Genomic DNA, 27,962 nt, shown 5'->3' with positions numbered 1-27,962 from the left:
CAGAGCTTTCTCCCAGAGGCACAGCACCGTTATTAACCGGGCTGGTACCGCCCTGCCTGCCTCTTCTTCATTGGTTTACTTTAAGAAAAGCTTCATCACGGTATGTCTCTGTGTGTATATATTAAAATATAAATCTATGTTGTTATTTTTATACGCAAATATAAATGTTTATATTAGCATAACTACAATTAATACAATTAATATAAACCACCAAATTATATGGTATATAAATATACAACATAAATACATATGTAATGTATATAAGACATTGTTTTATTTCATTTTTTTATCTCCAGAAGGGAGGGCTCCGGTAGAGCGTTTGCAGAGGACGTGTGCAGGGGGTGCCCGAGGGGGGCCGGCCGGTAGCGGGAGGCGGGAGCCGTAGGGCGGGCGGGGCGGGGAGGGGCGGCAGGAGCAGCAGGAGCAGCCCGGGGCTTTGGCCGATCACTCTCTCGGTGCTGCGATGGCTCCGCTCCGCTCCGGCCCGGCCTGGTGGCGTCTCCTCTCCTTGGCCGTGCTCGGCCCCGTCCTCTGCGGCCGGCCGGGGCGGGCTGAGCCGGAGCCGGGCCCGGACCCGGTCCCGGCGGCGGAGGCGGACCCGGACGCGGCCCCGGACCCGCATGGGCGACACCTCTACAGCGCGGAGATGCTGCGGCACGGCGCCGCCGCCGCCCCCCACTTCGTCATGTTCTTCGCCCCGTGGTGGGTATCCGGAGCGGTGGAGCTCGGCCCGGCGCGGCGCGGCGCCCTCCTGCCCGCCTCTTCCCCCATTGACGTGGCGGCGGGAGGCGGCCGGGCCGGCGGCGGGGGAGGCCTCGGGGTCGCGCCGCTCTGAGCCCCAACTGCCGGGGCCGGGCGGGCGCCGTACCCCGGGGAGCGGCGGGGGGTACACAGGTTAAACGGGGGCCGGGGGCTGCTGAGCGCCCGGCCGAGGAGGGGGAGCGGGAGCGGGAACGGGAGCTGAAGCCTCTCGCGTGTCTGGCCCCGGCCTCCCCGGCCGTGCTGGTCCTGTCGGGGGCTTCAGCCGCGCCGGGCCGGCCTGCGGTGGCCCCCCCCTTCGCCGAGGGCCCTTGGCGGCGGGGTGCATCGGCACCCGAAGCGGCCCTCTGAGCACCCGGCGGTGCCTCCCGCGTGGGGCCTGCGGTGAAGTCGCTCGGGCGGGCGGTGAGGGGGCAAGCTGGGGCAGCCCCGGTTCTGGTGGGCTGGAGCCGGCTCCGGTCCGCGGCGGCGCTCTCTGTCCTTCCTCGGGCTCAGCTTCACGTCGTTCCTCAAAGAGCCCGGTGGCCCGCGGCCTCTGTGTGTGGCAGCGGCTGTGATTTGGTGACTGTCATTTACCCTGTGTCCCCAACTCTCATAAGTATTTCAATTGCAACAAGTTATCTTCTCTTTCAATCACGAAATTTAAAGATAAATGTGCAGTGAGAGCAGTATAATGATAGTGCGGTGTCCCCAAGGCCACAGGTAGCTGTAGCAGAGCTGAAGAGTTCTCAGACTGGCAAGACACCTACTGGGCTTTTGTCCAGGACTAGTACATTTGACACAAAAATAGCTGAGAGGAGTGGGACAACAGGGCTTTGCTGGATGCTACACTGTCATAGGGCAGTACTCATCTCTGAGCCTTTCTAGTGGTTGTTCATAGTCTTCTCTTTTGTTTGTCTCTTCCCCCATCCTTTTTATCTGACTTACTGATATCCAGCGTAGGTTACTGGGAGTTTTTTTGTTAGGATTGGTTTTGTTTTTCTCCAAGTTTTCTTAAATTTAGTTGAGGGAACAAGGTGCAAAAGTAATGTTTTGATCCTAAGTTATCCATTGGTACATGGTGCCATTTAGGTGTGAGTCATGATGCTCTTTGAAATCAATAGCAGAGAAGGATTTCCTTTCAAAACTGAGGAACTACTACTTTTTTTTTTGGTTGTTGTTATTAATGTCGACTTGTTTATGCAGTATGAAAATGTTAAGCAAAAGCTTGAAAGAGCAGATGCCTGCCTTTGTTGTCTGAAGATCACAGAAGTGGAGGATGCCTGACTTGCTGGTAAAGGACCTTTGCCTGAGAGTGCTGTAAGGCCTTAGAAATGCCCGTGCAGAGCAGGAGTGCTTCTGCTCTGCTTCTGTTTTCAGGTGATAATACCTGTGCCTCGCCGAGCTTTGACTGATTATTTCACAGGCAACCCTAAAACCAGATGAGCTTTGTCTCAGCACACTGTAGGAGACCTTGTGCCAAAGGACTGTTGCAGAGTCCAGTGTATGCTGCACATTCCTGATGTGCATCAAAGAGTGCACTGGCTTTGCAAACCTGGACCGTGGTGTGCCCTTGTGAGGTCTGAGGATCTCTGCTCAACTCAAGAGTGAGGGACCTGCATTGTTTCCCAGACTTCTTGTAACTTCTCTGGGCGTTCTTCTCACCCATAGCAAACGTCCTCCAGATATCTGGGTCTTCAGGGCACTCAGTCTGGACTTCTGGCTCCTGACAGGTAGCAACAGGGCCAGGTTTTAGGTCCAAGGGGAAGAGAAAGACAATGGGAACCTCTGAATGCTCGAGAGAGGTGCTTATGTTTACACTAGTGGTTTTATCGCCAGTGGGATCAGGTGGCAACCTGACAGCCCTGGAAGCTCTATCAGAGCCTCTTGCCCTATTCCTGGGTGATGTTAATGTGCTAATATCTCCTAATGCTTCTCAGAGAGGCATGGGTTTTGGCACTGCTCCCTTTAGTTACAAGGGAGAAGCCTGGCAAACAATCCAACATTAAGCTAGGATTTCCTATCAGATTGCTATGGATGCTGCTAATGTCGCATTGTCAATGCTACCAGTAAAAGTTGGGTTAGAGCCGACACAACTCTTCCAGATTCTTGACACAAATGTTGCTGAGGGCCTCACTCCCAGACAGCAGCGGTACACATTTGTGTCCTACATTTGTTTCAAATATTGCAGGCTAGTTCAAAAAGAGAGCACTCCAAGTCCTTTGCCATCAGATGTCTAAGGTCTTCAATCATCTAGCTGTCCCCTTTGGTAGCTACACTTGGCAAGGGACAGAACTATGAGCAGATTACTGTTTTAGTGACACTAGATATTCTTAAGATGTTGGCCATGCCAGTTGCATGTCTATAGAGGAATGAGATTCCCATGGTTCCTTAGCTGGAAGGAACCTCAGATGAGTAGTTTCACTGTGTTATTTTGACCGTTACATATCTTTTCAACATATGTGGTCTCTTGGTAAACCTCTGGAAGTCCACTTTGCTGAATTGGACCTGATCACCAGAGCTTGTTGCTGTTGAATTGAACTCCATTGATTGGATTTTACCTTAGCTGGATTCTTTTGTCTGGAGCAAGACTGGTCCTGTGCTGCTTGTACCATTATGCCTGTTTATCCCAGGGTCTACCAACATTTTTAATCGGATAATCATTTGTTCTATATTTTACTGTGGAGCTGCCCTTGTTAGCTGCAGAGCTCAAGCTCCACTGAGGGCCTCCAGAAATGTCTGTGTTCCTCACTGACTGCAGAGGGCTTATCAGTTACTGCAGATTGACATATATGGTCCCTATGTACCTTTACAACCCCTCTTGCCAGGAAGTCCACCGTCCAGTTTTTCAGATTAAAAGTGCTGATACTGTGGGTAGAGCACTGACCTGGCAGCATGGGGTAGAGCAGCCTGGTACTCTGTAGGATACTACCACAGCAAAATAATCTCCATGCATGAGCACTTGTGGCACATGGCTGCTCAGATTTAAATTGGGCAAACTATCTGCAAACTCTTACAAATAAGGTCCTTTCACCCATATCTCCTGATGTTAGTGGCATACAAGAAGTAGGGTTTTGGTTTTGGTTGGTTTTGTTTTTCAGAAGGGTGAATCTTTCATACAGCTCTGTTAGTCTCTTCTGGATCTTCATTTATGTTTGTAAACAGAGATGATGAATGCTTGTACCTTCCTAGCCCATGTAAGGGAGGGAAGAGCAGGACTCCTCACTGATGCCCAGGTCTCCATCGTTGCTGCTCTGGCTGCTCCTCCAACCCCACTGACATGATGTATTAATTACTTGAGATTGCCTTCCATAGTTTTCCATGCTCTGTTCTTTAAGACCAGTCAGTATTAATTTGGTGTTTAAAATCCCCATGACTGCTAGGGGGAGGGACCATGGAATCCAAAATGCTCGTAAGTCAAGCTCCATGAAAGAGCTGACTATGGAGGGACTTAAATATTTAAGGAATATTTAATTTTAGTAATAACACATGGTATCTCTTCACCATGATGAGATCATGGTGATCAGAATAAGGTCATACAGGAAGTTTATTCCCCCATATAGCAGGGAATTCCCCCGCACACTGCACCTGACTGTAACAGGACCTTATTAAGGTCAGAAGACATTCTTTATCTTAATGTAAATCTGTATTTTTTGGGGGGTTGGGTTTTCATTTCTTTTGTTGTTTTTTTTTTTCCCTAATGATATCAGGATACCTGGAAAGGTGTGAATCCATGCAGGTTTTCTACAAGTGGATTCAAATCCAGTTGTGTAAGTGAAAGTGTTTTAAATGGAAGCAACTTTCTCCAAAGTCCTAATGGTGTTTTGATTGTTACTTACAAAGCAGACTGCCTAGGTCATGCAAAGGGCATTAACAGCTTTCATACTGTCAGGCTGAGAATGTTTTCTGTTAATCCAGTTACGTATTTTTAGATGTCTTGAAGGGTTGGCAAAAGCATCCATTAAAGAGAAATGAAAATCCATTCCTTAAAATTTTTCATCTAGTCACAGGAGTAGGGCGTTGCTATAATGACTTGAAAGACTAAGAAAACTGTGAGAAGAATAATAACCATTTTCTGCTTCTGGGAACCTGCTGTTATAGCAACTATATGAGTCCAGTTTTCTGTGTATATGCAGATGTAAATACTTGGTGGTGTGCTGCTGGGGCAAAGCATGGTATAGGAGGATTTTGAGAAATTCTGTCCAGAAATCAGCCCTTATGTGTTTTGTGACTTGTGAGTTACAATTCCTATGACACACAAGCACAAGTGGCCTTACAGTGAGGCTAGAAACTGTTACCTTCTTACCTGCCACTAAAATATACAGTGTGTTGAAATGTTAGAGTGGAAAGAAAGCTAGACAGCCTCACAGGATTTTTCTAGAAAACCGGAAGACTGCGTGCTTTTCTTAATAGCCTCACTACATTCAGAGGGGTGTTTACTAGGCTTTGTAATGTAAAAGGATAGTAGCAAGAAGTTGTCATCTCTTGATTTTTCCATGTGTTTGCAGTGCCCTACAATTCTTAATAGTATTGACTGTTGCTTAGTGTAACAGTGCTCGAGTATAGAAGATTTCTGACTTAACTATTTTCTAATGCTTCAGAATCTCTAACCATTACGTGTATGACTTTTCCATAGATTCATTCACCTCTAAAGGCGAGCAACTGTTAAGCTCTTATTCCTTCTGTCGCAGGTGTGGACATTGTCAGCGCCTCCAGCCAACTTGGAATGATTTGGGAGATAAATACAACAACATGGAAAACCCACAGGTCTATGTTGTTAAAGTGGATTGTACTACAGATACTCCACTGTGCTCTGAATTTGGTGTCCGAGGATACCCTACGTAAGTATAAAAGGATGTCTGCTCCTGTTTCTTTTTTATTTTTCCATGATACTCTGCCAATTTGTTGAAGCTAACTTCGAAGCTCTACTTTCTGGTGGGTTTCTTTGTAGCCCTTTGGACCTCATATGTTCATTTTAAGCCTTTCTGCTATGTTGCCAAGTATCATGTGATACATATCACTCTTACTTTTCTAAAGAAACTGTTTTATGTCTTGGAAGATGGCTGTGTTTAAACAAAGTCCAGAATTGCCTGTTTCTTTTCTCTGAGAGTACCTCTTTCTCAAGCAACAGTGCATTATACAGCTGTGATATGCATGATAGAGCTGGTCTCTGGTAATGGTACTTTTCAAAGTAACAAGTTTGTCAGTACACTGCACCATTCATAATTCGTGTATGTTAATGTATTCAGAATATAAATTTTTGAGTGAAGTTAATCCTCATAAAATGATTAATATTGTTACCTAGCATAGCAGTGGTGATGCTATACAGACCTTTTCTAGGTAATTTTGCATATATTGATCTAGGAGAAGTTCACTTGGAGTTTGCGGTTGTTAAACTTATCTTGTTATAAAGGATATATGGTGTACCACCTCAGCTTTCGTAGGCAGAACATGATCTAGAATATCTATGAGAGGTCAGCTTAGATAGTACTACTGGGTTAGATAAATGTGTTCCCTTTTTAGCTGCCACCAAGGAGCAGAGGGATTTTTTTTCACTTGCATCTTCTTTAAAGCTTCTTGCAAAAATGGGTGGGATTGTTTCAACCACTTCAGTAATTACTCATCTTAGTGGGAATAAGTGGAGAATGTAATCATCTGTAGCCTTCCTGCAGCCTGTGTTTTTCAGTTTCCCTCCCTTTGCTCACTTTGTGTAGCGTTACTCCTGACCCCAGCAACAGCCTGAACTTAACATATGCTCCTGACTGCACCCACTTGGACGCAGATGAGTGCTACTGAGTAGAAGTTGAGAGTTATAAATAGCAAAGTCCTTGTTGAAGTAGGAATTGTCCTTAATGGCAGTTTGTGGCTTAGTTCCACTAGTGATACCAAGAAACAATGAATATAGAACTCTGTTCTAATATCCCCAAAACTGAGTATTGGTGTCTTTGCATATTTAAATAGATTATATTGTGGTGCTGTTCCTTCTAAAATAGAAAGAGTGGCAGATATTTTCAATAAGAAAAAGATGTATGGACATGTAATTGCTTCTCCCTCCCTCCCTAAGTTCACTGGATGTCCAGGAATAGTTAGCGCTCACTTTCATCTACTTGAAAAATATAAATGATAAGGCAGTCATTTGCATAGAATATAGAGACGAAGGGGAATTCATGATATCAATTCTCTTCCTGTCTAAGTAAGTTTTTAACTAGCGTGTTTGTAAAAACCTCCAGCAAAGGAAATTTCACAGCTTCCTTGGGCACAGAGGGATTGTCGCAAGTCCAGGATGTGCTGGTTCCTACACTGCTTTTCCAAACATCCATCAAAGGAAAGGCTGCATCCCCTTTCCATCCCCCTGAGAGTAAAACTGGCTGAGCAGGTCCCTTTGCTTGTTAGTAAAGTTGTCTCAGGATTATTTGGTGCTGCAAAATAGTCTCTCAAGTGAACTAGAGAAACTTACTCTCATTTGAAGAAAATAAAGGTGTAGATGGCTCTTTAACCTGATTAGCTTCTTTTTTTTTTTCTTATTACTCTTCAAAAGTATTGCCACGAGGTGCATTTTAGATGTTTTTCTGCTTCATTTTTGTTGTTTCCTTCTTATTATGAACTTGCTTCCCCCCCCAAAAAAAAAACTTTTTACATTTTATCATCACAAAGAACATTCAAGAATACCTTAAATAAAAAGTGGAAGTGGGACTCCTATTTCTTTTGAATGTATTTGCATTATGTGTTGTTTCAACACTTTCATATGTTCATTTTTTCCAACTCTGGAACAAGAAGAGAAAGAAAACCAAAAAGCAGTACAAAATGACAGCTTGGAAAGGAGAACTGAGGGCTAGTTGACAGTAGTAATTGAAATTATGATTTGCTTTAAAGATAACACTAGGTCAGAAGTTAATATTGCCCCTTTACCAAATATATTTCCAATTTTAACTTAAATATTTAATAGTAGACGTTTTAGGTAGTTTATGGAAAAGTTTTGATAGCCATTATTAAATCAATAATTGTGAAGTCTTGAATCTCTACTAGTAGTCACTTATTTCTTTGACCTATTGACTTGTTTGAGCATGTTTTTAATCAGTTTAATACCACATGAAAAGCCCTGCATTCCAAGAGCAGTCATGGAATGAAATGTGAGAAAGAAATTCCTGGGAAAATAAGCATTAGATGTTTTTCCTCTGGTGATGTAGAGGGTTGAACAAAACAAAATTAATGCTTTTTGGCAAACTGAATTAGGATTCTTAGGCATTATGAATGACTAACCTTAGAACTAAACAGTGCAATGTTTTATTATTGCTTATTAGCTGAAGTAATGTTAGGCTATGTTGATTTTTAACATGGTATTTCTTTTTGCTGTTTTTAAAATATCCTTTAAAAGCTTACATGGGAATGAAAAAGTATCCTGAGTTCTAGCCATGACCCTTTAAGTTGAGGGAAATGCCTGATGCTGATGTTAATAGTCAAGAGAGCTGTTACTGCAGCCTGAGCTGTGTTGCTGTGGATTAGCGAAGCATGTTCATTTCCCAAGAATGTTTCCTGTGTGCAGATTTTTGCCTCACTCTTTTCTACATTTTGATCCTTTAGCCTAAAGCTGCTTAAACCAGGACAAGAACCTCTGAAATACCAAGGCCCTAGGGACTTCCAGGCACTGGAAAACTGGATGTTGGAGAAACTAAATGAGGAACCATCTGTAAGTGAAAAGGAAATATTCCCTCCTGCAAACTTGCTTATCTGTAATTTCTATAGGTTAGGTTTCATTTTCCAGGAGGAAATCTGCTCCTGAGAATAAGTCATATGGCAATAACAATATGGGGCAGCTTCCACGTAAGTCAGCTTAGTAATTAGAACTGTCATCCTGTGACCTGCCCTTTGTTTCCTGTATTTAAAACTACAGCACATAATGCAGTTTTAAGTGTTTAGCATTTTGACATTTTAAGATACAATTCATAGAGTTAATTCAGTTGACACCTGTAGGCCATAATGTTTATAGATTAAGAAAAGCAATTTAGCTATAATGTGTTATAAATTGCATTTGTGTTGGGCTTAATTACCTCTTAAATCATGAATGCTGTCTGTAGCTCAGTTATCAGATATTCTGATAATGTTGAAGCCTAAAGAAATCTTTTAAAATAATCAGTTAAGTAAGTTAAGCTAATACCATCACTAAGAAAACCCTCGAGTTTAGGGGTAGCATTTACATATAGTAGCCAGGCCTTGCCTAAAATTAAATTTGATTGCTGTTTCTAATCTGGACAAATCTTTAGTGATTGCTGAACTACAGTTAGAACGTGATTATATTGAAACAAACATGGTGTTTTTAATAATTAAACATTAAATGCTGAAATATTGTAAGACATGTACTTTGAGGTTCTTAAATTCTTTCCAGCTCTGACCCTAGTATCTAGAAAGTTGCTTTTGCTGAAGTGCCAATGGGTTTGCTGCAGGTTATACCTATGAAGTGTGTGCTCTTTTCCCACTGTTGCTGCCTGCATAGGCCCATTAGGTTCCTCTGTCTGGCAATAGGGGAACAGAAAATATCCTTTTCGCTAGCTATTTTAAATAGCCCAAAGACCACTGGAGCTGGTGCGATGGCAGATGTGTGATGCTAGGGAGGAACTGTTATGTAATCTACGTGTGTTAATATATGGTGATGTGATGAATGCCATAGCAATTATTGTGCTCTGTCACTGTACTACAGCATGGTGAAATTCCAGTGACTGCTAGCTCTTTTCTGTGTGGGAGTCTTTTTCACATTTTGCTTTCAAGTAGTTGTTGGTTAGGAAACATTAGATACCTAAATCAAGCTAAATAAGGACATTGCTTTCAGAATTTAAAATTTCAGAGTTTACAACTCTACCATAGAATGAGAATGGTGTGATACAGGAATCAAATGTTGTTTATTTACTGTACAAGGCAAATAAAAGTTATTTTTTTCTTATGAATAGGATCCAGAATCTGAAGTGGAACCACCAAAAGCCCCTGAACCTAAGCAGGGAATGTATGAACTCTCAGCAGACAATTTCAGGATGCACATAGCAGAAGGTAACTATTTGTTTCATAAGCAGGAGACACTTGCTTACAGAGACATCAATAGTGGGAAGTCTGCAACATAAGTATTAATTTTCAAGGTACCTCCTTTCCACTTTTATTTTCCAGTGATACTTAGTGAAAGAGGGTTAAAGCTACATACTGGGTAAAAATGTAGTAGTGTGTTTACACATTGCACACCATGAAAAAGTTTAAGAAAACCACTCCACTCAGAAGGCACTAAAATTTAAGGCCCATAATCACATGGAAGATGCTAGCAGGGCTTGCTTGACTAAACTGTTTCTTTCCTAGAGTGCCTTGCCACTCTCTTTGTGTTTTCGCAAGTCCAGTTTCCTCCTTCACTGGGTGCTGGCTTATTCTTACTTCCAGGCTGTTGTTCTGGATAAATATAATCCACCCACTTCATCCTTACTGCACCATCCCACTCCAGTGTGGCCCCTTATTTAGCTTTCTTTCTCCAGAATTTAATGTGGGCAAAACACTTCACTTGCTTGGCCATTTTAAAAAATATTTTGTCCAGAAGCTTTTAAATTAATGCCAGGATCAATACCTAACATGGGAAATTTCACCACCCACATGGTGGCTTTTTTAGAGAATGAGCAGAATCTTACCATACAAACTTTGGGCTGTCATAACAACAGGAGATCTGTTTTCCTAAAAACAAAGGCTGAATTAAATTAACTGTCTGTGTCCATGTGATACCACCAGTGAGGTAGATATTTGAGCTTCTTAAAGCAACCATTCATTGATTAGAAATATTTTCAAATGTAAAAGAGCATTTTATGCAGCTAACTTAAAATTTCCCAGCCTGTGTGGCTTAACACATAATTACAACAAAATTCTTCATAGATTTTTCTCTAAGCCATCAGGGAGATGCTAAGCATTAAAAAACTTTACAGTCTGAGAAGATAGCTAAGTTTAGTGTATCTGTAAATGTTTTAATGTTTTTTTGTCATTTTCTTATTATGTATCTATTGGCATTCATAGAGGAGACATTTGCACGGTCATATCCAATGGCTGAGCAGTTTTATGATAATTTGTAAAACTGCTGAAGTCTCTCTGGCTTCAATTACAAGAAGTTCAGTACTTAAATTTCATAGAATCATAGAATGGTTTGGGTTAGAAGGGACCTTAAAGATCATCTAGTTCCACCATCCCTGCCATGGGCAGGGACACTTTCCAGTAGACGGGTTGCTCAAAGCCCCATCCCACCTGGCCATGGATGCTTCCAGGGATGGAGCTGCCACAACTTGTTGGGGAAACCCGTTCCTGTGCTTCACTCTTATAGTTAAGAATTTCTTCCTCATATCTCATCTAAGTCTACCCTCTTTCAGTTTAAAGCCATTTCCCCTTGTCCTATCTCAACATGCCCTTGTCAAAAGTCCCTCCAGATTTCTTGTAGGCCCCCTTTAGGTACTGTAAGACTGTTATAAGGTCTCCCCAGAGCCTTCTCTTCCCCAAGCTGAACAACCTGAACTCTCTCAGCCTGTCTTCATAGGAGATGTGCTCCAGCCCTCTCATCGTTTTGTGGCCCTTCTCTGGACTCGCTCCAACAAGCCCACATCCTTCTTATGAGGGAGCCCCAGAGCTGAATGCAGTACTCCAGGTGGAGTCTCATGAGGGCAGAGTATAGGGGGAGAATCACCTCCCTCGACCTGCTGGCCATGCTCCTTTTGATGCGGCCCAGCATACAGTTGGCTTTCTGGGCTGCAAGCCCACACTGTTGGGTCATGTTGAGCTTCTCATTGACCAGCACCCCCAAGTCCTCCTCTGGGCTGCTCTCAATCCATTTTTCACTCAGCCTGTATTTGTACTTGGGATTGCCCCAACCTGTGTGCAGCACCTTGCACTTGGCCTTGCTGAACTTCCTGAGGTTTGTGCTGCCCTACTTCTCACGCCTGTCATGGTCCCTCTGGATTGCATCCCTTCCCTCCAGCATGTCGACTGCACCACACAATTCGGTGTTTGTGGCAGGCCTGCTGAAGGTCCACTCAATCCCACTGTTCATGTTGCCAATAAAGATGTTAAACAGCACCAGTCCCAACACTGACTCCTGAGGAATGCCACTTGTCACCAGTCTCCTCTTGGACATTTTAGCAGGAGGTGTAGCAGTTCCAGGTGGAAGGTTAACTTTTGTTCTTAAAAAGTCTCCCTTTACCTTTTTCATGTTCTAGGGTAAAAAGATTTTTTATTCTTTGTTTCTGTCGCGGAGGAGAGTATATCAGAGTATGTGTCATGGAATAGCTGATTTTGACTAGATATTTATTCATAAGAAATTTCAGTTTGCAGTTTACTTGTCCAAAGCAAAGCATTCAATCAATTTGAAAGTCTGCTATGTGCAGACCAGGCAAGTTAGAGTACAGTACTAACTGCAGTTTCCATTTCCTAGTTATTTTATGAGGTCTTTCCTCTGACCTCCTGTTGTGACCTCCTGAAGCCCTCAAATTAGAAATGAATTCTAGTAATATCGGCCCCAAAGCAGTCTTCAAAGGATCATGAATACTTCTGTTAAAAAGAGCCATTCTCCAGTTGCTGGTGTTTCCTTCAAATTAGATTTTTTCCTTGTTTTAATTAATTTTTATTTCATGTTAACAGAGCCTTGCCTTGACGTGTGCAAAACTGTGCAGCATCTTGAATTAATAGTAATCTCAATTGAAGGAAATTACATATTCTAATACTCTGCAATTAAGAATATACATTTAAACTAAACATCTCTATAAACCACCTCAAAAATCTGCTAAAGGCAGTGATTCCTGAGTAGTTAACATGAAAAACAAAGAGTAAGGCAGAAAAAGAAGAATGTAAAGCTGAACAAAATTATTGGGTAGTTCATTGACTTAATGTAGTGGTGTTTCCTAATAAATACTGAAGTTGAACACTTACTTTCATTTATGGTGTTATAAACACATGTGCCTTGGTGGTTCTTTCTACTCTCTAATAGGTCAGGTGATTGACATGGTAGAATTTTGCCCAATGGTTAGGTTAAAATTATCAGTTTTAGCATGTCATTTGTTGGCTTGAAGTTGTGAAGCTGTTTGGATTTTCAGGGAAATTGGCAACATTGGGACTGCATACAGTATTGAAAACCTAATTGCTGAAGCATTCTGTCCTGGCCTTTGATTTACAATGTTTCCTATCTTTAGCTCAGGAAATACCATGATAAATTTGCAGTCTGAGATTAGAACCTAGTCTTTAACTGCAGCCAAATTCATTCCAAATGAGTTAAATGTGGTGTTTTTGTTGTGTTTTTTTTTTTTCCTCTTTTCTTTCTTCTCTTTTTTTTTCCCCCTTCAACTTAAAAGGTAATCACTTCATCAAATTCTTTGCCCCTTGGTGTGGTCATTGTAAGGCTTTGGCCCCAACCTGGGAACAGCTGGCTCAAGCCTTTGAGCATTCAGAAACTGTCAAGATTGGCAAGGTAGGTGAAGTACTCTTCGTCTAAAAATGTGTTTTGTGTGAATGCATGTTTCAGCCAAGTATCATGCGTTTTGTGCTTTGATTCACAAATAACAATCGTTTTGATTGTCACCTCTTAAATACCTTTATAGTCATAGTTTCTACTTTAGTGATTCCCCCCCCCGCCCATACATCCACAGTTGACAGGACTCCCCCGTGTTAAGCAAGTACTTGTTAGAAACACAGCCAGCTTCCTGTGTTTGAGAGAGACAGGAATAAGTCCAGTACTTCAAATGCATGGAGTAATATTTTGATAATTTTTTTTTTTTCCCCTTTTTCAGAACTTGATAGACGTCAGTATTTGTTTTGAGTGGGAAAGTGACTTTTAATTTGCTCTTTACTGCACTGGATTCCTTAGCCAGCTTTAGATCTACAGGGCTCCTTATGATGAATTATTTCTTGATTGGTTGTTTTTTTATCTCTTTACCCCCCTAGAACTTTCTAAAGGTTTCAGGGGGTCTTCCACCTTAAAAACTGATATCTTGTCCTGCTTTACTATTCCCTCAGGGTTGATAACCAGGTTCTGTGGTGTATTTACCATGGGAGCTTGTTACTTGTACGTGGAGTGACTTCTGTGCTGAGGTATGGAGGAGGTCTGGCAATTGCAGTTACTGGCTTTATTTGCTGACCCATACCTAAGTCCAGGTGGCTCATGATGTGAATCCCTCTGTACTTGCCAACAGTGGAAAACTGACAGGGCTCAACTTCCCTATCCTTAAGCTTTCTGAGTGGTACCAGTGATCTGAAAGACTGCATAACGGTTAGCAGCCTTGTCAGTTCTGCACAGGGACAAAACCCCAACTATCTTCCCTGCCTCTGCCCTCATAATACTTTCAGATGTTACTAGGGGTGGTGAGCTTGACTTTATGTATTATTTTTAATGCTTTTGAAAATCCACTAATTCAGGTACGCTGTAGATGTAGAGCAGGTCAGCATAGTTGAACTTCATAGAAAAGACATATGAATTTATGTATTAAAAAAATCGAGACCTGGATATAAAATTGGATTCTCTCTGAGAATAAAATACGAAAGGCTATTGCTCCTTTGATGTTGTCTGTACCGAATGTTGCATCTGCTGATTTACTTTTTGAGAACCTTGCTTGCTGTCTTGTAAAATCTTTGCTTAGCTTAAGCAGCTTCTTGAAGTTACCATTCTCTGATACCCAGAGAAAAATTAACAAAAAATTTCCAAAATTTCTGTTTTATTCATTTGTCTGTCATGTTTGCAGTTATTCTTACTGGTAGTTCCGTTTAATAAAGCCACTGAGATTTGTCTGGATGTGTAATCAATTTTGTGAAACTGTATACCTTGTGAGACTATTTGAAACATCTCTTGGCTAAGATTTTAAGTCTGTAAGTAAACATGGAACACAACTGTTTCTAAGAAGGTTGAACCTGAATCTTTAGAATTGATCTTCAGTGATCTGGAGCAACGTGTTTCTAACGTAAAATTCATAATCCAAGTGCTGTGTTGAGCAATGACTCCAATGCTTAAGTTATCTTTTTTCCTGCTTCAAAAAAGATGATAAACTGATAACTTTACAGATTGGTTTATGACATATTAGAATTGAATGTTGCTATGCACTTGGAACTTCCCTTGGGGTAAAGTTAACTCGCTGTTGACATGCCTTCTGAAGTCTTTAAAGAGTAATCTTTCAAAAAATGGATGAGCCAATATATCTTCACTTTAAAGCTCTCTCACATTAGTGTTTTGTATCTTATTGTCCATGCAGTGATTTTATTCACTGAGAATACCAAGTACTTTTTAACTGGAATATTAAATTATGTCTTCATTGTTCTTTGCAACTGCTACTACTTCCTTCTTGTCCGTACCTCCCTCCCTGATCCCTCCTAAAAAAATAATAAAATAATCAAACACACACAGAGCCTCTCAGTTATACAACCCAACCACTGTTTGGAAGGCAGACATAATCGTTTCCAAGACAGTGCTTGGTACTAAGTTTTGCCAACCCATGTATTGATTGTTCCTATATTTTTCTGAGATTGTAAACATCAGAGAGGCTATGTTGCTTGTTGTATGGTTATTTTATGCATTGCATGGTTTATTTATTTATTTTAAACTGTAGGTCGACTGTACCCAGCATTCCAAAGTCTGCTCTGAAACCCAAGTTCGTGGCTATCCCACACTCCTCTGGTTTAGGAATGGTGAAAAGGTGAGTCTGCAAGTTCGGCAAAAGATAAGACCGTTTTTTCTGAATAATACTTGAACTATATTTGTATCCTGGGAAAAATAGATCAAGAGGGTATATATGAAAGTCTGCTTGTGAGAGAAAAGATGGTGGAGGTTCAGTTGGATACTGGAAGAGGTATACTTCATCCACAAATAAAAGATACTCTTTGGCTCTTTGTGCTCTGCAAATAACTGATATGATGTTCATAAATCTGTAAGCAGTATCTCCAATTATTCTACTGTGCAGGAGAAATCTGGGTTTACTTTATCTTAATACCTTACCTCCTACTGAACACAAACCCATGGATGAAATAAATAGAAATAATTCTAAAAATATATAATTTTCACAGTGTATCAGAAGGTTTTCATCTGTAAGTGGTACCTATCTGAGTGATGCTTGAGTAGTGAAATATTTCCTTCTTATAAATCTGAACACTTCATATGACAGTGAAAGTCCCGTGGGCCCAGCTGACACTTTTCCTTGTAGCAATTAAAACAATATGCTGAAGTTACAGGGAAGTAAAATATTTATAAATACTAGGTACATGAACAGCAGCAAATAAACATATAAATAGAAGTGTTGCTTATCATATGTTTCACACTTTCAAGATTAATGTATGAGTCCAGAGGAGGGCCACAAAGATGATCCGAGGGCTGGAGCACCAATTTGTTGAAGACAGGCTGAGAGAGTTGGGCTTGTTCAGCCTGGAGAATGCTCCAGGAAGACCTTAGAGCAGCCTTCCAGTACCTAAAGGTGGCCTGCAAGAAATCTGTATCTTTTTGCAACAGCGTAGGAGTAGGGCAAGGGGTAGTGGCTTTAAACTAAAAGAAGGTAGATTTAGATTAGAGATGTAAGGAAGAAGTTCTTTACTGTGAGGGTGGTGAGACACTGAAACAGGCTGCCCAGAGAAGTTGCAGATGCCCCATCCGTGGAAGTGTTCAAGGCCGGGTTGGATGGGGCTTTGAGCAACCTGGTCTAGTGGAAGATGTCCCTGCCCATGGCAGGGGGGTTGGAACTAGATGATCTTTAAGGTCCCTTCCAACCCTAACCAATCTATGAAATAAAAACAGGCCTGCATGCAGAGAACCCAGGACTCTTCTTTCAGCTCTTACCTGCTAAGTTTTGAGGGCTTTGGGTCTTTGCCCCATTCATCTTGCATTCCTTTTGAACATCTACAATATCAGAGTTGTTTTATTACCCAGTCCAGTTTAGTGGGCATTGCCTGTGGCAGTTTTCTGGCGCTTTAAAGAGAAATTAGCCATAAATACATACCAGTGCCTGTGAGGTTTGGTATAAGCACCCCTGTAAGATCAGACACTCCAGAGAATTTAATGAAGCAGCACTGGGATTTCTGAATTCCAGCCTGATTGATGCTGGAAATACATGGTCTTGTTACTGCTTGAGCAGTGGTGCCTGGCACATGTCAGAAGCAGATCTGGAAGCTGAGGCAATGCTCAAGTCAAACATGGTGGCGTGCCCAAGGTTAGAGGTGTTTTCAGTTAATTAAGCATGAGAAGTGTTTTGCTGTTTCTCCAGGATGGTTTTCCACCTGCTTTATTTTTATTTTTCAGATAGCTACAAACGGCAAGATCCCTTGGCAGAACCAGACTGTCTTGAGCTAGAGAAGTTAGCTGTGGTTTTTCTCTACCAGCCAGATCAATCTTTTTTCTTGACCCTTTGTAATTATTGAAGTTTGAGTTGCTCACTTCTTTGTATCAAGAGTGCAGTGAAAGAAAAAGTCAGATCACTGCTCTTGTATTTGGTCAAACTGAATCTCAGCTGTTAGTCTGAACAATGTATTTCAGTTGACATCAGACTGGCTTTTCTCCATTGGCAGCATGGTATTCCCTGGTGGCAGTATGCCACCAGAATCACATGTTCTTTCATGGGCTGATACAATATATTCAAACAAAAGAACAAACAAACAAAAAAATCCCCCACAAAACTCCAACAGCTTTCCAATAATCTGACCCAGAAATTCCTGGAAATCTCTCTTGCTGCTCTTATACTGTTCAGTAAGGGAGGGGAGGAGGATGAGAACTGCTTCAGTCATCCAGCCCTATTGTCCAGCCCTATTGTTATAACTGAAGTCTGGCATCAGACAATACTTGTGGGTTAGCTGCAGCAGAAACCCTGGAAGGAATGAGTGGGCACTGCCCTGCTGAAATGGATGCAAACAAGCAAGTACAGGCTTCTTGCATCGTCTTACATTAATTCCTTTGTGATTTAGACCAGTGTGGGGAAAGCGGCTATAGTTACAAGTAACATTATCAATGACGAAAGTGTTAGAAAGAGTTCCAAACATGTGGGGAAGAGTTGAGGTGTCTGTTCTTCCTTCCAACATTTGTAAGATTGTGTGCTGTTTCTTGAAGAGTATTCCTCATCTGTGAGAGGGGATATATCTTCTAGCCATACACCTCATGGGATCAAAACTCATGAATTCTACCCAAAATGGATATATAGCGTCTCCCAAGAGATGATCTCTTGTCTGAACAGAATAAATAGTACTGATTTTTGCAAAGAGCAGTATGGACAATCATGCAAGAGCCAGTTTGGAGATGGCCAACAGTAGATTTGGATGACTAGAAACTGCTCGGAGGTGCTCTGATTTCTTGTTCTCTAGAGTTGTGAAAGTACCTGAGATATGGGGAAGCAGCTAAGGCAAACTGTGGCTTCTCACAGATCTTGCTGGTTGAGGGCTTTATGTGCAGGTTCAAAAATGTGACTTTACTTTCTTGAGGCTGGTGCTGTTGGAAATGCCTGCCCCACAGCAGGCAGCTGTTGTCTCTTGCTCCTAGGTGAACTTGGTTGCCTGGAGACCATTGCCTTACTGTTTGGGTTTTCCAAGAATGTGTGACAAGCGTGTTGGTCAGCAACTATGTAGTCAGATGACGTGCAAGTAGAGTCTTTCAGCCCTGTCAATGCACTGGACAGAGCTCTCATGGTAACAGAGACCACCATGAAACAGTGATAGCTACTTATTGTAGCAGCTATTGTTCCTTCCAGTAGCTTTTAGGTTAAAAAAAACCACCAGAGACCTAGAGTGAGAGATGAAGGTCAAAGTGGAAAAGTTTCTAAAATTTGCTTCTATGTTTCCGAAATACCTTTCATTTCAAGGAAATTTTAGATTGTTCCCTTTTGGGACTGAAGAATCTATGGCAAATCCTGAAGATGTGGAGTGTATGGAATGCCATGGAGAGGTTTAATGACTAGCTAATAATATTTATTGTGAATATGCTTACACTTGGCTATGTTAGTTTTTTCTGGTAGTTATTTGCTAATTATTTATTTGCTAGATTAACTGCATATGTACAGTTACGTGAGCTATTTTGTAATTGTAGAATGACCAGTACAAAGGGAAGAGGGACTTTGACTCCTTAAAGGAATACGTGGATTCCCAACTACAGAGCTCTGGGAAAGAGCCACCAGCAGATAAACCCGCTGAAGCCCCGCAGCCACCCGCAGAACCCACCCCTGTTGAGGTAAGTGCTCCTGCACTCTGCAGCAATGTTAGAAGTGTCCAAACTGTTTAAGCAGTCCATGCGAGTCTTCCATGAGTTTCTTTTTCTGACAGCTTGGCATTTTCTAGATGTGAACTGTACCAAATATTTTCCTGGTGATTTTTTTACTAATTAATGAGTGGACTCAGACCATAATTCCTAGTGATACTTTTATGAACCTGGTGAATTGGAAAAAAAAAAAGGGCTCCATTTTTATGGTTTATTTAGAGGAAGCCTGGTCTTTTTTGGTCTACAGAACTGCTGGCATCTTGGTCTGTATGACAGTGTGTTTCATCACTATGGAGATAAACGTTTCTTGCAAGATTCTCACTTGAACCCAGGAAGATGGTACGCACTGCTAAGACCCTAAAAAAAGCCAGGGTCCTATACTTATAAACTATCTGCAGAAACAATAAACAAGCAAAGATTATAAAGACTAATCTAAAAGTGGCAAGGAGCGTGTCCTGTGACAGGAATACTCCTTGGGTTGGGAGGCTTATTCTCATCCTGGCTGTAGGAGCTACAGGGGTTGTGAGTGTTGCCAAGGAATTGACAGGAATAACTTCAATCATCACCTTTGCATAGTGGTACTTGATGTCATGTTGTTTTCTGTCTTTTATAATCACTTTGGCATTTCATCTGCCATTTTTCTTGTAGATGAATGTGAAATTGGTGAGGCTGAGAAATTAAGGGTGGTTCTCAAGCATACCATTTTAGGAAATGTGGAAAACATACTTCTACCTAGAAAATACGGGGCGGTGATTTACAATCCCTTGTGATTTACACTCCCTTGTGATGTAGAATGAACTTATGTACTTAAAAAGCATCAATATTGTTATATAAATACAGTTTATATGCAGCTTCTCACAGGAGAATATTACCCTTCCCAGTTGACTTTTCTAACAGTGTTACTCATTTTGCATAAAGTGGCTTACCAAACATTATATATATATGTATGCAATTTTCATACCCTTCAATTTTATATTTTTTTAATTGACCTCATATTTGGGAGATCCTAACAAGCTGGTGTTAGTATGGTGCAGAAAGTAATTAGTTGTCTTTCTATTTTTATAGACATAATGCAAACCACATGTGATGCAGATTCCCACTTAAGCCTTGCATGCACCAGCACGCATGCAAACTGGAATGGATTGTGGGGGGACTTTTTTGCCAAATAATAGTAGACACAGTGTAGGGCTCTACTTGTCTTTGCAACTGTACAACACAGCTTTGGATGCCACTGTGGTTGCTCATCTTCAGGCACCTTGGTTGTGGTTTTGTTTTCATGAATTTTGAAACAAGGTGCTAGCCCATGTAGCCAGCACACACTGACAGCATTTACCATCAGCAGCCCACAGCTGATGCCACAGGCAGCAAAAGCAATGAGTTAGTGTTGAGCCCCTACATGGATTCCCCCATGTCTTACATGGACCAAGTAATTGCCAGTCTTTTCACAGAAGCTGTACTACTATGTCCATGAGACTTCTCTCCTGCCAGACATGACTAAAATTACTCAATAGTTACCCAGATGGGTTAAGGCAGAGTGATCAGCAGGTGCTCAGACTATGTGATTGCATAGGATGCCTTTTCTTAAGAAACCAGGTTAAAATTGAGCTCTCTGATACCAAACTTATTTTTGTGGTTACATAGTTCACATTGCTATTCTAATAGTAATCTATGGATCTTTAATATTTGTTTTACTGTATGGGTCGTGGGGATGATGATATTTATGGGGTTTTCAGATTTGGTATCTTAGACTGTAAATGATGTCTGGCACATCTGACATCCATTTAGGAAATTCAGAATAGAAGAATACTATTTACTGCTTTTTTTTTTCTTAATTATTTGTAATTACTTAATAATCAGAAAGTGTAATTTCTAAATAATTCTTTAGAGGTTGTAACACTTCAACTTAATGAAACAACTTACTTTCATGAACTAACAGTTCTTTACAGAAATGCTTAAAGGTACCGCGTAATTTGTGATTTCAATTTCTTTTTGGCTTCTCTTTATAAAACTCTTACTGTGTTTAAAGTAGAATTGGTAATACTGTCAGTTGTGTTGTTGTTTTGCTTCATTTGAATTAAAAGCTTTTATAGGCATGAGATTTGTTTGGGGTTTTTTTGTTTTTTAATCCGTCCCCCTCTTAAGAATCTCACACAAAAAATGAAGTTTGTAACAGTTCTGTGCTCTCATGTGAGACTGTCTGTAAGCAATGTGCTAGCCTCCCATCACTCCCATGCCTTTGTTTCTGATGTTATCAGGAGTAAAAATTCCTCCTGGCGTCCATGCAAGTGTGGTGTGGTGATGTCCTCTTGACAGGCAAATATGTGTTTCTGGTAAGAGTGTTTTTCTGTGTCTGCAATGCAGGGATATAGCAGAGGGAGAACAGCTGTCAAGACATCATAGTATGTCTTGAATACCTCATTAAACTCTCAGATGGCCATTATGTGCTCTAAGCCAACTCCTCAGGGCTGTTCCTTGAAACATTTGCATGACAGTGTATTATAATGAAGGTGATATTTTTTTTCCCCAACAACTAAAAACTTGGATAGAGGCAAAGCCCTTGAAAACAGGGATGTTTTGTTTCTCCAATTATGGATGAGATTCAGTGTGAAATAAATATGCATTTCTCTACAGCTCTCCAGGGGAGGAAAGTAGCTGAGGAGTAAGCATGAGGTGTACTTCTGCTACTCTTGTTTATATTATCAATAATATTATCTTTTCCAGTTTGACTTTCCCTTTCAGGTAGCTAAAAGCTCATTTGACTGACGTTGTATATACAAAAGGTTTTGACACCTTTTTATTTGTTTTTTGAACAGGCTACAGTGCTCTCTCTCTCTGAAAAAGACTTCGATGCAACCATTGCTAGGGGGATCACATTTATTAAATTCTATGCTCCATGGTAAGTTCATACCTGTTGTTCAGGATTATTGCTGGCCTAAACTGTTGTTGCATTTAGGTCTTTCTGTGTAGTACTGTATTTGTTGTCTGGATCTAAAACATGAATTTATTGAAACTTGCATGCCATCTTTCTCATCCATTGCCCAGTCTCTCAGCCAATAGAAGGAAGCCTGGTGCAGGGGGAGAGATTAAAATTGAGCTGTATTTCGCTGTGTTAAAGATAGATAACACATCTCTGATTTCATCACTAGCCATCCCATTAATGCAGTATATAAAATATAAAAAGATCTTTTGTTTGGGGTAGTAGGATGTCACCATTACAAAGCAGTACACGCAAATGCAACCCATATTTAAACATGCTCAGGAGTATCCAAAGATTGCAGCTTAACTTTGGCGGTAGGCATGAATGCATGAGTGTGTTTCTTGTAGGTAAAAAGTACCAGGGAAAGTTTTGTTTTATGTAATCTCAATGATGCAGTCTTTCCCAGTGCTGTCACCTTTTTTACCTCAGTGTGGTTTACTGCTTGAGAGCTACTTCTCTACTCTCTTACATCTGAAAGATCTACTTTTGGATGTGGGCAAGTATCTGCCACCACTGTGTTAAGAAATATCCTGCCTATACGCACACACACAGCCCTCTTCATGTTCACTGCGCTTTCTTCATTCCCTTTATCCCCTCTGTGCACTGTGAGGGATTGATATGGAATCTGTGCCTGTGCTGCTACCACACCACCAGCAGAACTGGCTGGTAAATTCAATTTACACCTGTGCACAAAGCAGCTTCTAGTCCGATTTCTGAACCCAGGGCTTGTTGGCATATGTTCATTATCTGAGAAACTTCTTCTGGAAAAGTTTGAGATGATAAAGAAAGGCTTCCTTTTTAATTAACTTTTCTTACTAATACTGCACTTTAGTTACATCCTTATCCCATGAGATTCTGATGGAGTGCTGCTGGATCTCACAGATACAATCAGTGTCAGGTAGTTGGCTGAGACATGGTGGTTCAGGATGCAGAGAGTCAGGTTCATAAACCAGTATGTGCTCCCTGCTGCAATGTTCAGAAATCCACTGTTGAGGAAAATACTTCCTATATTTATGTAGCTGCTGTCCTAGTTTTAGCTTTGAAAATCAGGCTTATGTATACAGTTGTAGTGCTCTGCATATAAATGACCTTTTCCTCTTCCAAGTGGATTAAGTTATGTAGGGCTCAGCAAACACTATTATGTTGCTGCTAGTTCTGTCTTTCAGTTAGTTTTGGATAAATATTAATGTAAAATTGCATAGTAAGCATAAAATCAGCCTGTTCTAGTAGTTTTTGTGCATGGTCAGAAATGCTTTTATACTGTCACTGTGTATTAACAAGGTGGTTCAGATATACACTGGCTTGCATTAAGAAAACTCTGGCTGAGACATCTTCTGTTATTTTTGTAAATGCCCTGATCCAGTCTCAAGGCAATTATGAGGCTCTTTCACTAACCCAATTAAGGTGCAGCTGGGTTAGAATAGAATGAGCAATGCAGCTTTAAAGTCTGAAGTGCTTTGGGAGTTATTCTTGAAGGCAGTAGTAAGAAGTTCAAGTTATGAACTTGGCTAAGCCAAGTTCAAAATATAAACAAAATTAATACTTTATATTGGTCAAGGAGGCCATTAGGAACTGGAAGAAATTTAATAGGGAAATTAAAATCTCATAAATAATTAAACCTGGGCTGTGTAGCTTTAGCACATGCTACCTGGAAACTTAATTTGTACTACAGACATGCTATGCCTTACTTAAAATGTGTTTTTTCTTTTTTTCTTTTTTTCTCATTTAAATATTCTCTCTGCTCGTCTTTACTTGGCTTCATATTTTCTGTAGGGTAAAATGTTAATGCACTGACATCCAGAATACCATTCCAGACGAGACGAACGAAGGCCAGAAACTACTTCAGTGCTTCACTTACATAAAATCACTTGTTTTTTTAGCTCATTTACTGACACAATAGTGCAAGGGAGTTGGAGAGCCAAATCATTAGGGGATAGGAAAGGCAGCTGGTTAAACTTGCAGCCATCACAGCAAGACAGTAGAGATAAACTGGAAGGTATATCTGCTAAACAAACCTCCCTCTTTTGTTTCTAGGTGTGGTCACTGTAAGAACTTGGCTCCAACTTGGGAGAACCTTGCCAAAGAGCAATTTCCAGGTTTGACTGATGTCAAAATAGCAGAAGTTGACTGCACTGTGGAACGTAATGTCTGCAACAGATTTTCTGTAAGTGTGAAAGATCTGAAATGAACAGGATAGTATTGTGTACTAAATGTTAGTGGCTCCAGCGTGCAGCAGAGCCGCTGCTGCGTTGCAGGTGCCTGCTGGCAGCACAGCTGTGTTCTCTGTTAGCCAAACAAGAGGTAGTTCAGAACAGCACCTGGTGACACCGTTTCTTTCCTGGCCTGTTTGTCAGACTTGGTCATTCTCATTATTGGATAAAGCTGAAGAAGTCCCTAATTTAAGGAGCCTCCCTCTGTGAGAGCACCAAAGCAGTCTTCTTGTAGCTGATACAAAGTTCTGTTTCTAAGGGAAATAAAAAAAAAGTCTTTTGGTGCTGGTAGGCAGAAAACTGAAGATAGAGCTGGAGCTGCCATTCAAACAGCCTAGATTAACAAGTATTATCCCAGTCACTTATCTTAGGTCATACAGTCGTAGAATGATTTGCGTCGGAGGGGACCTTAAAGAGCACCTAGTTCCAACCACACTCCCATCGGCAGGGACACCTCCCACTAGACCAAGTTGCTCTGATTAGCTTTAGTTTTATTTATTGCACCTTTCTGTCACTATATAATAAGTATGTCTGTTTGGACTTTGTGAGTACGATAACTGGAAGTTCTGAGGTGATGTTTGGGTTGGTTTGGCCTTCCCCCCCCCCCCCCCCCCCCCCCCCAATTAAAGTAGTTGATTGTTTTAGAGGGGTTTGGTGGCTTTTCAGAGTCAGGTAAATACAAGTGAAGGATGCCAGTGAGTTTGGACATCAGTAACAAGTTTCTATTGTGTGTGTGTGTCTTTTGAAGGTACGTGGTTATCCTACACTTCTGCTTTTCCGAGGTGGAAAGAAAGTCAGTGAACACAATGGCACAAGAGACCTTGAATCACTCCATAGCTTTGTCTTGCGTCAGGCAAGGGATGAACTGTAATAAAAGTCTAGATGCGCCATCCCTGGCTGTCTCTGTACAGTAGTTGAGGGAATTTCAATCATTGCTAATTTTCAAATAGTGTATTTGGGGGGAGGAGGGGATTAGGGCAGGGTTTTTTTGTTTGTTTTTAGGAAATTGAATGTACTAAACATTGGTATCTTCCCTCTGTGTGTGTGTTAAAGACATACTGCCCTGTGTGCAAAGGAAAAGTAACAAGTAGTTACTGTGCAAATTAAGAATATTTTCAGCATTGGTAGTATTACTGCATTTCTGCCTTCCCGCAATGAAGTGTAAATGGTTTCCTTTGAGACTAAAATACATTAAGAAAACCAACTTAAGGGCAACAGTAGAATATTTTTGTATTCGGGTTAGATTTGGTTCAAAAGTAATCCTTACAAACTGCTCACCATTACTAGAAAGGTAAAAGCTACAGCTGTGTTGAGTCACTTTTGCCTCTACAACTGTACTTATACCCTGTTTGTCTTAATATAGCTGCTGGTTAAGAAATGGAAAGTCATGGGAGGTTGAAAATACACACACCTTTGGAAGATACCAGGCCACCCTGAGCTGGTTCTTACCTGTTAATCCTCTCAGCGTGGGAGGTCTAGCCATAATGAAAGTGATGGTACTGTAACATGTGCCTGAACATTACTGATGCCATAGTGTACATGTGTCAGGTGGATTGTCGTAGGCTGCTTCTGTCCAGCTCCAGAGGAGTAACTATGCTCTACTTATATAGAGCCAAAGTGAATAGGCGCTATTATAACTGCTCCGTTAATACTAAATGATCAGTTAGACTTCAGAGCTGATGACATGTGGTTCCTACCCTCGCCTAAATCCAGACTTTGTGTTGAACTGGTCCTTATTCAGAGTACTTAGAGAAACGAGTAGTACAATGTTTAATTTTTTTTTTCCTCATTCAGCTCTCCTACAGTAGTGTAAAATAGTTCCCCACTCTTCTTTCTTGAGCCTTAACCTTTTTCAAAGCTGTAAGCATTGATAAGTTTGAATGCTAGGACCATGTGCTCTGTGGTGCCTTGGATTATAACATGGATCTATTCTTTGGTGCATAAGGTGTTCCATGTCAGAAATAATTGAAAGCCAAAGAATTTACACTGCAGAGACTGTCATGATACAAAGAGAACAGCAAATCAAGGACTGAATTCTGCGTCTCGTGTGCACAGAAACTCATGGAATGAGGATGGCTAATTTGACTATACTGTCAAGATGCTGATTTTTGTCCATCATATGGAGTAGGTTGGGTATTTTTTAGAAAAAAAAAAAGGCAAACCAGCAATGAACTTTTAAATCAGTGAATTTCTCCTGGTACTTCACTTCACTGTCTGTCCAGAACTTTTGTTTCTGTTCAATCTAAAAATGTGTAAGGGTGAAAAAGCTACAGTGAAAGCTAAGTGTTGTACTGGCAGATGTATTAGATCAATGTGTATACTTCTGCCTTAAAGGAAGCCTTTATTATCACGTTTTTAACAACTTTCTAGTGAAGCACAATCTCATGAGTTTCTTGTATAAAATCAGAGTGGTACAATTGTTTACACTGAGATTTTTCTAAATAAAAACTTTTTAAAAAAGCAGTCTTTCTATAAATGATACAGCACAATGAATATACAGTGACAAGTGCAATAAATTATAGCTTGTATTTACAAGAAGCCTTTTAAATGCAAGAATTAGAGGTAAGTGCATTTAATACAAGTTTAATATTGATCGAAACAATTTCCTATTAGCTTCTGCTAGACAAACGGTGGCTACACTATGAATGTATCCTTTATACCAGTTTGTTAGTTGCGTGAGTTGATTGGGGAAGGTTGGCCAAAGACTTGCCTATGTTGTTGACATTCTGTCTTCCTGTAAATAAATTCTTCAGCCAGAGAATGAATGGCCCCTAAACTTTTACGTCTGAATTACAGCTGTCGAAGCATCCCCACTTCCTTCCTGGGCAAGTGGTAGTAGATGAGGCAGCTCCATGTGGGGAGTGAAAGGAAGTTGCGTAAGAACAAGTGTATGAAGTTATACTGCTCAGTCAAGTAGTGAACTGGAAAGACCAGCCGGGGCCTGAGTTCACACTAGTGTTTCTAACACAGGGTGCAGCCAAGCCACGTTATGCTCTCATAATGTAAGGATCAGACTTACTTAAACTGTGCTTGGAGAACAAGAGAACTGAAACATTTGATTTGGCACAATTTAAGACGATTACTGTCATGACAGATTTCAGGAGACGAACAGGCTAGGTGTAGTAACTGATCCTTCTAGACAAAAGGCAATTCCTAACCTTAGGAATTTTTTGTTATCTTGTACAAGACAGCTGCTCTAAGCCTGAAATACTAACACCACTTTCTTTAGCTTCCCCTGTCTCTCCCCTCATTTTCCCCCACCTCCCTAAAAAGACTCAGTTGGTTATTTTACCCATCTGGTAAAACTGCAGCACACATCCAAAACTGCTAAATGCCAAGCTGCTATGTATGATCAAGGCCATCCCAGACAATAAAGCATTTGTGGGCATATTGCTGCTTTGCATACTCCAGCTCTGCAGAGCTAAGCAGCCACCATGGTGTTGGGTCAGTCTGTAAGAAGTCCAGCAGTTTGCTCACACCCCAGCATGTAGTCCTCACCACCCTCCTCCCCCCCACCCCTGACAAGGCACATACATGGTATTCTAAAAGGTGGTCCATCAATTATTTTTCCTCCAAGGTCAGGTAGTTCATCAAAGCAGGGAAGGTGGTATGTAAGTTCATGGTAGAATCACATAGTCTGTGTGAAGACTGTTTGTCAGTGACATCCACAAGCTCTTACTACCATATTCCTGTATTTCTTTAAGATTACATTAGAATTATCATCGAAATAAAGAACAGATATGGCATTTAGTTTGGTAGGTGCACAGCATGGTTTGGGAACATAATCAGGATTCATAAGATGAACCTGTTGCCAAAAAGAAAACACATGTGAGAT

General features: G+C 41.1%; 2 protein-coding genes across 4 annotated transcripts in view; one reads left to right on the top strand and one right to left on the bottom strand.

Moving 5' to 3' along the window:
* Positions 1-38: 38 nt before the first annotated feature.
* On the top strand, positions 39-26,593 carry TXNDC5 (thioredoxin domain containing 5). Of its 3 annotated transcripts, none has more exons than XM_030479310.1 (10): positions 39-100; positions 5,430-5,579; positions 8,320-8,425; positions 9,681-9,777; positions 13,086-13,201; positions 15,327-15,413; positions 18,773-18,913; positions 21,754-21,836; positions 23,952-24,081; positions 24,876-26,281. In XM_030479310.1, the coding sequence occupies exons 2-10, from the start codon at positions 5,491-5,493 to the stop codon at positions 24,996-24,998; spliced, it is 972 nt and encodes a 323-aa protein (XP_030335170.1). In that variant the 5' UTR covers positions 39-100; positions 5,430-5,490; the 3' UTR covers positions 24,999-26,281. The 3 variants fall into 3 exon arrangements, with proteins under 3 accessions (XP_030335170.1, XP_030334988.1, XP_030335077.1); XM_030479128.1 differs by lacking the exon at positions 39-100 and adding an exon at positions 398-702 and having other exon boundaries at positions 24,876-26,593; XM_030479217.1 differs by lacking the exon at positions 39-100 and adding an exon at positions 4,455-4,508.
* BMP6 (bone morphogenetic protein 6) overlaps positions 26,446-27,962 on the bottom strand; it is a 90,263-nt gene continuing 88,746 nt past the window's right edge. The window contains exon 7 of the mRNA XM_030478987.1: positions 26,446-27,932. Coding sequence (XP_030334847.1) covers positions 27,783-27,932 — 150 coding nt within the window. The 3' untranslated portion in view covers positions 26,446-27,782. The remainder of the gene's footprint in view (positions 27,933-27,962) is intronic.

This window comes from Strigops habroptila, chromosome 1 (genome assembly GCF_004027225.2).
Source record: "Strigops habroptila isolate Jane chromosome 1, bStrHab1.2.pri, whole genome shotgun sequence".
Classification (NCBI taxonomy): domain Eukaryota; kingdom Metazoa; phylum Chordata; class Aves; order Psittaciformes; family Psittacidae; genus Strigops; species Strigops habroptila.
Note: the sequence above shows the minus strand (reverse complement) of the source record. Positions and strands in the feature narration are given on the sequence as shown.

What these genes read in the sequence shown, in the direction of transcription:
- TXNDC5 (XM_030479128.1), top strand. Translation starts at nt 464, where the DNA reads ATGGCTCCGCTCCGCTCCGGCCCGGCCTGGTGGCGTCTCCTCTCCTTG. An exon ending in AACTAAATGAGGAACCATCT is followed by an intron (nt 8,426 to 9,680) that starts GTAAGTGAAAAG and finishes TCTTATGAATAG; the next exon opens with GATCCAGAATCTGAAGTGGA. An exon ending in GGTTTAGGAATGGTGAAAAG is followed by an intron (nt 15,414 to 18,772) that starts GTGAGTCTGCAA and finishes TTGTAATTGTAG; the next exon opens with AATGACCAGTACAAAGGGAA.